This window comes from Drosophila virilis, chromosome X, assembly GCF_030788295.1.
Source record: "Drosophila virilis strain 15010-1051.87 chromosome X, Dvir_AGI_RSII-ME, whole genome shotgun sequence".
NCBI lineage: Eukaryota > Metazoa > Arthropoda > Insecta > Diptera > Drosophilidae > Drosophila > Drosophila virilis.
The window spans coordinates 2,515,714-2,528,162 of NC_091543.1; the positions used below are offsets into that span (position 1 = coordinate 2,515,714).

Below are 12,449 nucleotides of genomic sequence, written 5' to 3' on the forward strand. Positions count from 1 at the left end.
ACTTTTTCTCATACGAATTTGGTACATTTTCTATTGGTGTTTTGTTGGTTGGTTGGTACAAAATGGCGGCCGTGCTGGCAATGTCAACGACCGACTATCGATAACAAATGCAAATGCAAGTTTTTATCGAATGCTATTTAGACGAAAGTTCAAAATCCGCGCCGGCGAAAGTGCAGATGATTTGCGTGCGAAGCGCTGACTCAGAGGAATGCCACAAAAAAAAAAAATAAATAAAAAATATATAAACAAGAATATTCGACGAAAATTCCCAAAAATGTAATAAAAAAACCGAAAGAAAAAAAAACCGAAAACAGGCGCCAATTGACAGCGCGACTGCGAAATGAAAAACGTGATAAGCGGCGGCTCGTAAACAAAACAAATCAAAATTAAACAAAAATATATACATACCTGCAAACATATATGAATATATGTATGTGTATAAATTGAAGCACATCAGAAAATTATTTATACGCGCAATATAATTAAGTACTCAATGAACCGCAGGGAAGTCGCCGCAAGCAGCAACAAAATAAAAAAAAAAAAAAAAGCGGCCAAACAGGCAGCTGCCGTTAAACCGGGCGACGGCAATGGGCGCGAGCAGGAGCGGTATATGCATTGGACAAGGTCACGTTGGCTCAGCCTCAGCTCAGACCGCAGCTGGCGCCGTTCGATAAGCTGCGACTTTTGATAACACGCACACGATTTCTGTATAAAACATTGCCGCCGCATCCCAATCAGCAGCACTTGCGGACTTACAGCCCAATCAGCAACAGCAGCTTGCCAATTTGAATTTCAATTCCAATTCCCCATCCACGTTCCACATTCCCAATTCCAAATTCCAAATTCCAATAAGATGTCGCAGTACAATTTTGTCGCTCTGCTCGCCTGTGCCGTTATCCTAGCGCTGGCCAGCCACAGCGCGCAGGCGGCCATTGCGCACGCCGTCTTCAGCAATCCCAGTAAGTATACATCCATATCCAATTGGATTGACTGACAATTAAAGACAGACAGACAGATATATGTATATTTTTACTGATTCACCTTCGTTTATTTGTTTAGCTTACCCGGGCAAGTGCGTGCTGGACTCCAATTCGATTATGACGCCCGGTCAGACAGGCAAGGCACCGAATCATCCCTGCGCCGGCGTCACATGCTTGGATAACGGACATGTTGAGTTTCGCACATGTGCCGCTGTAGCGCCACGCAAGGGCTGCAAGCTGCGCGACTTTGTCAACACTGAGCGCAACTTTCCCGAGTGCTGTGAGCGCACCTACGACTGCAAAGAGCAGATCTAAATTTCTCTGTTATCGCTGAGCGCTGCTCCATCCATTTCTTTGTTTTTTTTTTTGTGTTTGTTTTGGTGTTGTTTTTTTTTTTTCGTTTTTTATTTATTTTGTATACTACAACATAACAATTAAAAAGTAAACGCTTAGCAATACAATTAAATAATTTAATAAAATCATTAACAGAAAATACATATGCATCTATGTATGTTTGTATTTTTGTTGTTGCTGTGGGCATAACTACACTGTTCATGTGTGTGTGTGTTGCTCTTTTACTTTACTATATACATACGCACTGTTGGCGCAGCTTTTATGTTATGCAACTCAGTTCATTGAACTCTTATACATCTTATACGAATGTACGTACGTATGTGCGTATGTGTGTATGTACATATGCATACGTAATCTGTGTGTGACAATGCGATTGCCCGCGCATGAACAGAACAAAATGAATCGGAAGAAACTAAAGGAAACCGTTTACTTTTTTTTGATAAGTTCTGCACGTTGTTTTGGTGTCTCTTGTTTGTTTTGTTTTGTTTTTTTTTTTCTCTTCTTCTAATTATTATTATTATTATTATTATTTTCTTAGTAGTTTTCTTGTTTAGTAACTGTCGCGTTTTTGTGTGCGTGGGCTGGCCGTCTCCTATCGACTGAGATTGTTTATGTAGAGCGCATGGAGCTCGGTGCGCGGAGTATTCTCGAACAGGGCGGCACGATTCTGGCCCTCGCCCTTCTTTACCCAATGGCCGTAGACGCGGAAGGCGCAGCCATCGATAACCTGTTAGGGCGGATAAAAACAAAATGGTTACGCGGATAAATGTTTGGGGCAGTGTTGTAAAGGTGTTGTGTTGTTGTTGTTGTGTGTGCACTTACCTTGCGCAGCACCTTGACGCGATAAGGATCGCGTATGGCATCCTCGACATGCAGCGGCTCGGCCGTGTAGCGCAGGCGTCGTATCCTGATGACAGCGCGTATCACTAATATGGCAAATTGGAACTTTTTGCGCGCATTGAAGCGACTCTGTTTCCGCAGCTAAATATGCACAAAAAAAAAAATAAATAAAAAAAAACAAAACCACACAGAGGATGGGGCTCAATTAGTTATGGGTTAAGTAATTCAAATTTTATTGTTAGAGCTTTTGTTTTATATTCGTTTTTAGTTTTAGTTCATACGCCTTGGATTAATGTGATTAACGTTAGCAGCTTTTCGATACAACAATTCGGTGAGCGTGTTTTTTGTTTTGATTTTGCAAGGTTAAAAGACTTTACACGCGAACACAGCTTGCGTTACAATAGTGTGAGTGTGTGTGTGTGGGTGTGCATGTGTGAGAGCGAGAGAGAGAGAGAGAGACAGACTGTCGGCTTAGTTGATGCATTTGTATTAGATTCGACTAAGCTGTTAGTTGCGTGCTGTTAATGCAGTGCATTTAACATATTATGTTAATGCGACTATACGAGAGAGAGAGAGAGAGCGAGAGAGAGAGTGGGGAATACATAATTGACCACGGTGTCTCTCTCGGTATGCTTGTGGTGTATTCGTGTGTGAGAAGCATAAGCAAAAGCATATCAACAAATAACGGGATCGAATAAACTCAAAAGTGTGGTGTGTTTGGGTAGTAGGCGTAACTGTTAATTCAGTGAGCGAGTAAGAAAGAGAGCGCATGCGGAACGCGCTCAAGGACAACACACACACAAATATATAGATATATGTACATAATTATAGACATACATATATATTGGATAAATAGAGATATAGAATTTAACAATATGGCAAATTATATATATGTATATGTATATACTGTAAGGTAGCTAATTGTTTATAATTTGGATTTTATTTAATTAATTATTTTTTTTTTTTTTTGTTTTTGTTGGCAATTTGACTTTTTGGTTTACTCACAAGGGAGTCTCCACAACACCGACTTATAGACACACATCTTATAAGGGCGTTGAGACTCTGACAATATAGAGAACATGACACACAAAACAAAACGTGTATATCAAATCATACAGAGGAGAAATTAAGAACAAAACAAAAAACATCGTCAGTGAATCGGTAAGCGTAATTTTTTTTTTTTTTTTTATAATTTCTTGTTCTTGTTCAAATATTATCTATGTGAATATGTGGTGTATTTATGCATATGCTCAGAGGTGTACTTAACAGTTAGAACGGAAAATAACATGCATGCAAAGCCAAAGCGAGAGAGAGAGTGAGAGAGTGTGCGAGATAGAGAGAGAGAGACAGAAAGCGCAAACTACAACAGCATTATGATTAGTGATACACAACATATGTATTTATACGAGAATACCGAACAGATAAAACGGCAAAAGCGTTTTGATTCTTAACACTCATTTTTAGATAATTTGATAAATTGACTACATCCAGTTAACCCAAAGATATATATATATATATACTACATACTATAAAGGTGCATATAATACAGTTTTTATAAATCAAATACGACTAGTAACAGCTAAAAAATAAAGAAATTTTTGTTTATAAATATTATAAAATTAATCATAGGTGTTACAAACTAAACAAGTCTTCCATGAACCAGGCTGGCAAATAGAGTATCAAAGAGAGCCAACGAGAGAGCAAGAGAGAGCGTAAAAGTGAGTGTGAGTGTGGTGAGTTTGTCCTGCTACATTTTACTGTGCTTAAGTGAAATGAAAGAAGCGAGTGGAATTGAGAAGTGAGCGACGAGCAGTGTGTGTGTGTGTGTGTGTGTGTGTGTGTGTGTGTGTGGGCGCCGCTGCCAAAGGGTAACTGTGTGTGTGTGTGTGTGTGTGTGTGATAGATGCCTGAAACTTGGCGGCGTGTGTTGAATTTCTTATTGGATGATGGCACTAATCAAAGTCAACTAAAAAGCGCGTTTCGTTTAAAGAGCATAAAGAATGCGGTGTACAAACTAAATTGATACGTTAACATAAATTGATTACAAAAACAAAAAAAAAACAATAGGAAAAACCTGCCTGCACTGATGAATACAATAAATGTTTTGCATTTGCATTTGCCGCACTCTCATAATTATCGTTATCGTTATCGATGCCCAACTGTTGTCGCGCCTTGATAACTGTTCCCGCCTGCGGTCGCTGTCGCTGCTGCTGCTGTAACTGTAACTGCTGCTGCTGCTGCTGTTGCTGTTGCTGCTGATAGTAAACGGTGGCCGTCAAGGTCATCGAGGAGGCGGAGGTGGAATTGGAAGTTGTTGCTGCTTTGCTTGCTGCTGTCGCATGGCCAGCAGCACCCGCTGCCTCCTGCTGCTGCTGCTGCTGCTTGTCGGGTTCCGAGGCAATGTAACTGTTGTTGTTGTGGCTGCTGCTGCTGGCGGCGACGTCGCGCAGGCGATTCGATGAATACGAGCTCTGCGGCGCACTGCAGTATATGTAGGAGGAGCCAGCGTTGCCACTGTTCAGCTGGTTATAGCGAAAGGCTGCCTGATTGTGGCTAGAGCTGGCACCGTTACCGATACCTGAACCGATACCGATACCGATGCCAGCGGTCGCAGCGTTGCCTGGATAATTGAGGTATTGTCTGGTATTTGAATGCAATTGCTGCATATACGTTGAATCGTTCATTAGAACCTAATTATCACATTTTGAATTGGTTTTTTTTTTCGAAAGAAATTGAGTCAAAGTGCAGGCAGCGCGTATGTGTTGGGTGTTGGGGTGGGCAAAAAACGCAAAGAAAATGAAGAATCAAAATTGTATAAATGTTAGGTTAGGTTATATCAATATGAACAAAACCACACAATAAACATAAAACTAAAAATATAACTCTAAATATAATATACATATATGTACTCTATTAATTAAACTTAACTTAAACATATTTTGTTGGATTTATTGCTTTTCCAAAAACGCGCCTATCTTTCTTTCTTTTTATATGCACCTTTTTCTTTTTTTTTTTTTTTTGGTATTCTTCTCACTTATGCTTGTAGAAGAGAGAGAGCGAGAGAGAGAGAGAGAGACACGCACACATGCAGCCAGTATAAGAGTATACAGCACATACATATAGTCGTGGTGAGTTTCGTGTAAATGTTAACGCCAGATGCTAGACAGAGTTGGGCGTGCATGCACATGGCTGCTGCTGCGCTGTTATTGTTATCGTTATCGCTTATCGATAAATGTGAAAAAGTAAAAAAAAATCGCAATCGGAATTATAGTGCAGACGGAATGCAACGGGACAAGGACAACGAGAATACATATTGATAATGAGACAAGCAAATAAATCGTATGTTTAAAGCAATTAAGATAATTCATTAAATACATTGTACATACTTATTATTAAATGCGTAAAATGTGTAACTTTAAGGTTATGCAAATGGATAAATGGCACGCATTCAAAAACGATAACGAGCACGATTACGATAAACTGAAAAAAAACTAATCGATAAACACAAACAAAACATTTCGCTGTTAATTGATCGAATCGAATCGAATCGAATCGAACACACAATGCAAATATATAGAGTATATATAACACAAAATGCAACAATTGAATGTGACTGTTTCTTTTCTCAATCATTATTATTGTTATTATTATTATTATTATTATTATCTTGCTGCTGCTGTTGTAGTTGTTATAGAGTAATTGGGGGTTAGTCCGCAAATAATTCGTTACCAGTGCGATTTCAGTGATGCGACTCATTCTTCTGGACTTGGTCGACAGGCTGCGCTTGAGGCCATCAATGTTTTGCTCGAACAGCTTTTTTTTTCAGTGTATTTTTTTTTTTTTTTTTTTAAATATTTTTAGTGTTCGAAAATACATTTTTTGGTAAAACATTTCAATTCGTATTCGTGTGTTTCGATTTTGGTAAAGTAAACGTTTATATATATATATTTTTTTTTGTTTGTTTGTTTTTGTATTATATTGTTTATATGTAAGAAAAAGAGAAAAATGTACGTATATATAATAAATTTTAAAAACATAAGAAATGAAGAACAAAAAAAAAAAAAACAAAAAAAAAAAGTAGATAGATATATGTTTAAATGGGTTTTGCGTGGGCTTAACTTAAGGCAAAACATAGGAAATTTCAATAAATATTTCTATTACGTAACTAAAAAAAGCCGAGGAAATGCAAATACAGTGAACGCTCGCGTAGTGCGAAAATCAGACATGATTTATATATAGACAATAGAAGAGAATAAAAATTAACTGAATTGTGTAAAAGAAATATTTAAGCTTGCTTTTAAAATCAAATATAACGAAACGTTCTGCTTCGCGAGTGCTCACTGTACTTGTTGCAATACGAGTTGAACTCGCAAACGCGCCAAGGCGGATTATACTATTATTATTATTATTTTTATTATTATTATATCTATTATAAAGCAGTTAATAAAGGCTTGTGGAAATTGTGAGTCACATTTGTGTATTTGAGAGTGTAAGGGGGGCGCGGGTGGGCTTGGGGAGTGGGGGGAGTATGTCGGAGCAGTGTTTGGCAAAGATTTGAAAAGAAAAACAAAAACTGAAACCAATTGCGAATTTTAACAAATTCGTGCTCTACGAAATTAGCCAAATTTAGCTAGAAAATAGCTAACACTGCCTGCCAGACAAGTTTAGCTTGAAGCCAGATAAAGGCAACGGAATCTGGAGTTTATCTCTAGATAACTATGAGCTATGCCGTGCCAAATGTGCGAAAACTTAAGACTAGATAAATATATATTAAAATGTTTAAGAGACCTGAATCTGAATCGGAATCTGAATGTGCAACTGGTACCGTAACCGAAACTGGAAACTATGGCTAAATATGGCTAAATATACGGACTAGTATATAGATGTATACGCTATAGTAATGCCTAGAGTCTGGCGTATGGGTCCGGCAGCTGGGGAGCGAGTTGCCGGCACTTACCATTTGATTGAAGAATGGATGTCTTAATACTTCCTTGACGGTGATACGTTGCGCAGGATCAACGACTAGACATTTGCGTATCAGATCTTTGGGATCCTCTGTAAGCAGACGGGAATAACAATAATTAAATATATAGCTCTATAGATGTGTGTGTGTGTGTGTGTGTGTGTGTGTGCTGGAGCCTTGCCTGAAATATCGGCCCATTCGGGCGAGGTGAAGCTGTATTTGCCCTCCATTATGTTGCGCAGCATCACCATCTGCTTGCGATGCCAGAACGGCGGACAGCCGACCAGGAGCGTGAACATGATGACGCCGCAGGCCCAGCTGCAAGATAAACAGGACAATTGTTAATGCAAGGATTAAACGAGTTTATGCTCCACATACATGTCCACCTCCTGCGAGTAGCCCGGCGAGCCCTCGAACATGTTGCACTTGAGCGTCTCCGGCGCCAAGTAGCCCGGCGTGCCGCACAGATCTGCATGGGAGCAAGCGAGAGAGAGAGAGAGGGAGACGAATTAATACATATTTTGATAAGGATCTGGTTATTCGGTTTGGCACCTGTAAGTTTCTCGCCCTCGTGCAGCTGCCTGGCAAAGCCAAAGTCTGTGATCTTCACATTGTGATTCTCGTCGAGCAGTATGTTCTCCGGCTTGAGGTCGCGATGGACAATGTTCTTGGCGTGTATATACTCGACACCCTCGAATATCTGTCGCATAATTGTGCGCGTCTTCTTCTCGGAGAGCGTCACCACCGATGTCAGATAGTCGAAGAGCTCGCCCTTGGGGCACAGCTCGAACACGAGAAACACAAATGCATCCGACTCGAACACGTCCTGCAAATCGACTGTCCAAATGCATATATTATTATTGGTTATATCTAATTTGAATTGTCGCTGCAAACTCACTTATGTAGGGATGCCCCATCACCTGGCGCAGTATTGAGATTTCCTGTCTGGTTGCTTCGAGCATGTGATATGGATTCGTTTCGCCCGCCTCTGTCGTGGCGCCCAGATCGATTATCTTCGCCGCGAACTCCTTGCCCGTCTCCTTCTCAATGCAGCGTCGCACCGTCGAGCTGATGCCCCTGCCAAATATCAAATGCGAAATCTTATTAGCGATCTTTAAACGAAGTATCTGCTGCTTCTTCTCTGCGCCTTATAGAGCCTGCCACAGATTTGGTCTTTGCAGTCCGATCCTAATCATGTTTTCAGGCCACAGTCTGGCCGAATCTAGAACCTGGCTAAATGTCATCTATTTGAGAGGATTGCGGGGAATGGAGCCTGTTTTGGCATGCTAAAGACAGAGAGAGCGAGAGGGAGAGGCAGGGAGAGGGCGCTGCAGATTGGCACTATCTAATCCCGATAAGGTCTGAGGCCCTAAAAAGTTGCTTACATCAGTTACAGCTTTACGAGCTGTTTGCCTAACGATGCGATGCACACGTCGCAACCGGATGCCAGATACCTCTGCTCCATGCTCAGCATTTCTTGACGCTCAAGTTCAGTTCAAGGTGGCAGAGAGCAAATATTGACCTAGCCGGGAAGGGGAATTCGCCAGATACACAGGGTCCAGCAGGGGGGGGGGGCAGCTTTCATACTGTCTAGCAGAGGGCGATTCCTCCATCCAGCAGAGGAGTATCTGCCATAACAGAAGGGGTATCTGCCAGGGGATTATCTTCCACAGGGTCTAGCAGAGGCGAATCTTCCATAGGATCCAGTAGAGTAGTATCTTCGACAGGGTCTAGCGGGGAGGGCAGCTACCAAAGGGTCTAGCATGAGGGGGAATCTTACATAGGTTCCAGCAGAAAAGTATCTCCACCATAGGGACTAACAGGGGGCATAACCTGCACATGGTCTAACAGAGGAGTATCCTCCCCTCGGGGTCTAGAAGGAGGATATCTGCCACAGGGTCTAACAGTGGAGCATCTTCCATAGTGTCTAGCAGAGGGTATATATTCTCCACAGGGTCTAGTAGAGGGGGGATTCTTCCATAGAGTCTAGCAGAGGGTTATCTGCCAGGGAGTATACTCCATAGGGTCTAATCAGGGGTTAGCTTCGATAGGGTGTTCCGCCTTCCTTTTAACGGACCTCTCCCCCCCTCCCAGACTCGAGCTCAGCTTACGCCTCTTGCCAACGCCGTCTACCCCCCAAGGGGGGGAGGGAGGTATGGGGTGGGGGTCTTGGATTTAATTCCCATGAATTTTGGGGTACTACGCGACAGTTCACACGTCTCGAGCTCAGCATTTGCCCGTTGGGCAATCGAAGACGCCAACGCGTTGAGTCATGGCGCGATAATTGGGCAACTCGTTGCAGAAAAGCGAAATAAAATGGAATAAAATAAAAAATCAAATAAATAAAATAAGAAATGAATTGAAATAAACAAAGTTTACAATTGCGCCAAGTCGGCACAAAAGAGCAACAATAAATAAACAATAGCTCCGGGCACACACCGAACCAGCGAATGCTCTACCCAAATATCCCAAATACCCAGATATATCCAAGTACTCGGCATATCTGAGAACATCAAATGCAACCCTGAGCACAGCGCAGAGAAAACTTTGGCAGAGGTTTTCTTTCTCTCCCAAGAAAAATAAACACAATTGCGATATAGATTTGATGGAATTGAGGCAAATTTATCGATTATCGATTATTTTAGAGTTCTTAAAATTCAGTTTTTTTTGTACTTTATTTTGCGAAAGGTCTTCTGTGACTATGCGAGAAAGTACATAACAAAAGTTGGCTTCTCCAGCTCATAAACAACTTCGATAAATGCTCAGCAAAGTGGTTATCGATAACGGTATAATTGATTCTGGGCAAGTTATCGATGCTTCGAGCAGAGTTTGTGCTACTTGGAAGGACCCACGTTCACAACTTCTATAGGTCTTAAAGAGATTCTCGAGATCGAAGCGTTTATCTAGTCGAGGGAACAGAAAAGGATGTGGCATTTTGTGTTGACCGAGAAAATGGAATAAAATGGATATTTATTCCAATTCTGCGATTTTTGCGAGAATGGGGAATTGTATCCGATAAATGGAATATTTCTTATTTGTATAAACTATACCAAGTTTGGTGTGGATAGCTCTTATAATCTTCGAGTTTTCCCAAGTCTCCAAATGTGTATCGATAATATGGAAATGAAAGGAGTTATCGATAATATCAAAATAAAAAATTTATCGATAATATGGATGTGAATAGTTGATCGATAATATGGAAATAGATGTATTTATCGATATTGTGAACATTAAAGAAGTTATCGATAATATGGAAATAAAAGGTGTTATCGATTATATGGAAACGGAAGCAGTTATCGATAATATAAAAAGTTAACGACAAGAATAACTCAAAGGCTCGATCTGCGTAGCTTAAGTTGAGTTTAAAGGACACATTTCAAGTCTCCAGCTCAAGTATGTGGTTCCGGATATCGAAGAAAGGACCGAGGGACGAAAGCGGGATCTGGATCATGTTTTTGAGATCGGGATGCTTTCGTTTAGGCCTAAACCCTTATGCGCTTTCTGTGCCTTTTCAATGTATTCAGCGCATAATAAATGAACTTTAAGCTTAATTAAGTCAGGGCATTTCTTACCTGCCCAATATTTCTTTGGGTTCATATTTGGCATAGAAGCCCTTGGCCGCATCCTTGTCGGGCAGCAGGTCGTCCTCTTCGTCTTTGGCCATTAGATCGAGTGAAATTTTGGCGACGTTCTCAGACGGCGCAGCGGCAACAGCGCACTTCACTTGTTCTTCCTCTTTTTCTCCTTGTCGTTCTTGTTGTTGTTGTTAATTGTAATCCAAATCCGCAGTTGTGTGTTGGCGACAGAATCCAATTCAACAATAATCCCCCCACACCGTTAAATCACGCTCTTTCTCTATCTCTCTCTCTCTCTCTGTCGCTCTTTTGGCGTGCTGCTATTTTTATAAACGACGCGACGCGTTGCGATGCGATCAGTGCACGAATTGAATCTGTTCCGTTATGTGCCGACAACTGGCCGACGCCTGCGTTTGAGGGGGGGCTGTGCTGTGCTCTGCTGCGATCGCTGCTGCTGCGCTGTTCAGTTCTCTTTTTGCTTTTAATTACCAACAAATCGTTGATGTTGGCGTCGCTGCTGCTGCCGCTGCTGCCGCTGCCTCTGCTGCCGCTGCTGCTGTTGTGCCGGTGTTTTGCAGCTCTGGCTGGTGGCTGACTTGGTATAAGAAGAAGCAGTAGCAGCAATTGTTGTTGCTGTATAAGTCAAATGTGGGCTGCTGTTGCTGCTGTTGCTCTCTCATTCCCACTCGTTGGCTCGCTCACACTCAGCTGTTGTTACGGCTGCCGCTGCGGCTGCTGATTTAATTAATAACGAATGCCAGCTACAACAAATCGATTCAAACAGAACAACAACAAAAAAAAAATAACAAAAAATCAAATCAAATAAAATAGAATTAGCATTTCTTTTTTTTTTTCTTTAGTTTTTTTTTAGTTTTGCGCTTATGAATGATTACACAACGCGTGGCCCAATAAATGGCGACAAATGCGTTCACATGCTTAATTACATGCACTCACTCCCACTCACACAGACAGACACCCCCTCCTCCACTCTCACTCCCTCTCTCTCTCTCGCTCTCTCTCACTCTCTTGCACTCACAATATTAACTGTTTGTTTTGATCAGTTTTATTGCACATTTACTAGCACTGGACGGACACAAGGGGCCAACAGACGAAACCGAACTCGAGCGTCGTCTCTGCCACAGCTGCTGTTGCAGTCGACGTCACAGTCGCTGCTTTGCTTGCGTGTTTTTGTTGCCGCAGGTGAATTGGTCGCTGTTGCTATTGCTTATTATTTGCACTAATTTTCTTATTTTTTTTTTTTTTGGTAAGTTGGAGGCGCGTTGCACATGTCCAAAGGGCTGAAGATTTCAATTCGAGGCTTGTTCTCCTTTTCTAGCGCACACAACACACAACACCAGCGTGCAGGCAGGCAGCCAGCCAGCCAGACAGACGCACTGTCTCCGCCTCTAGCGGGTACATTTCAATGTCAACTAAGGTTAAAAGTAATACAGTTGGCGAGGGGAGTTTGCATTGCACATACACCGGACGCACGAACAGCTGCTGCAGTGTTGAAACGTTGCGGGCATCATTAACTTAGTTGGTATTTAGCAATATTAAATAGGCAAACAAAACCCTGTATTTTGGACACAACAATCACAATACTACCGAAACATCTACAAGTACCACAAATAAAACAGCTATCGATATCGAGTGCACAAGCACCGATATGCCGATACAATAACGCAATGCAACCCGCTGTTATCGTGCGATAGTTACGTACCATCTGTGCGATAGTTG

The 12,449-nt window shown here is 41.6% G+C and overlaps 2 protein-coding genes and 1 long non-coding RNA gene across 7 annotated transcripts; 2 read left to right on the forward strand and 1 right to left on the reverse strand.

Annotated features, from left to right (window-relative positions):
• The first annotated feature begins 821 nt into the window (after positions 1-821).
• On the forward strand, positions 822-1,477 carry LOC6634810 (uncharacterized). Its single transcript, XM_002058100.4, has 2 exons — positions 822-959; positions 1,060-1,477. The coding sequence occupies exons 1-2, from the start codon at positions 854-856 to the stop codon at positions 1,293-1,295; spliced, it is 342 nt and encodes a 113-aa protein (XP_002058136.3). The 5' UTR covers positions 822-853; the 3' UTR covers positions 1,296-1,477.
• Positions 1,182-12,380, reverse strand: PhKgamma (phosphorylase kinase gamma). Of its 5 annotated transcripts, none has more exons than XM_032440560.2 (10): positions 12,336-12,380; positions 10,710-11,473; positions 8,036-8,214; positions 7,690-7,974; positions 7,516-7,606; positions 7,319-7,455; positions 7,132-7,229; positions 4,253-4,864; positions 2,157-2,315; positions 1,182-2,061 (listed from the first exon to the last, which is right to left on the reverse strand). In XM_032440560.2, the coding sequence occupies exons 2-10, from the start codon at positions 10,799-10,801 to the stop codon at positions 1,927-1,929; spliced, it is 1,788 nt and encodes a 595-aa protein (XP_032296451.1). In that variant the 5' UTR covers positions 10,802-11,473; positions 12,336-12,380; the 3' UTR covers positions 1,182-1,926. The 5 variants fall into 5 exon arrangements, with proteins under 5 accessions (XP_032296451.1, XP_032296450.1, XP_002058135.2 ...); XM_032440559.2 differs by lacking the exon at positions 12,336-12,380 and adding an exon at positions 12,193-12,329; XM_002058099.4 differs by lacking the exons at positions 4,253-4,864; positions 12,336-12,380 and adding exons at positions 5,904-5,987; positions 12,193-12,329.
• LOC116652274 (uncharacterized) lies at positions 11,789-12,398 on the forward strand. The gene is made up of 2 exons (XR_004305264.2): positions 11,789-11,912; positions 11,982-12,398. It is a non-coding gene; the product is annotated as an uncharacterized lncRNA (long non-coding RNA).
• Positions 12,399-12,449: the final 51 nt, after the last annotated feature.

What these genes read in the sequence shown, in the direction of transcription:
- LOC6634810 (XM_002058100.4), top strand. Translation starts at nt 854, where the DNA reads ATGTCGCAGTACAATTTTGTCGCTCTGCTCGCCTGTGCCGTTATCCTA. An exon ending in CGCCGTCTTCAGCAATCCCA is followed by an intron (nt 960 to 1,059) that starts GTAAGTATACAT and finishes TTATTTGTTTAG; the next exon opens with CTTACCCGGGCAAGTGCGTG.
- PhKgamma (XM_032440560.2), bottom strand. Translation starts at nt 10,801, where the DNA reads ATGGCCAAAGACGAAGAGGACGACCTGCTGCCCGACAAGGATGCGGCC. An exon ending in GATGGGGCATCCCTACATAA is followed by an intron (nt 7,975 to 8,035) that starts GTGAGTTTGCAG and finishes GCATTTGGACAG; the next exon opens with TCGATTTGCAGGACGTGTTC. An exon ending in TATTGTATTCATCAGTGCAG is followed by an intron (nt 2,316 to 4,252) that starts GCAGGTTTTTCC and finishes GTGCATATTTAG; the next exon opens with CTGCGGAAACAGAGTCGCTT.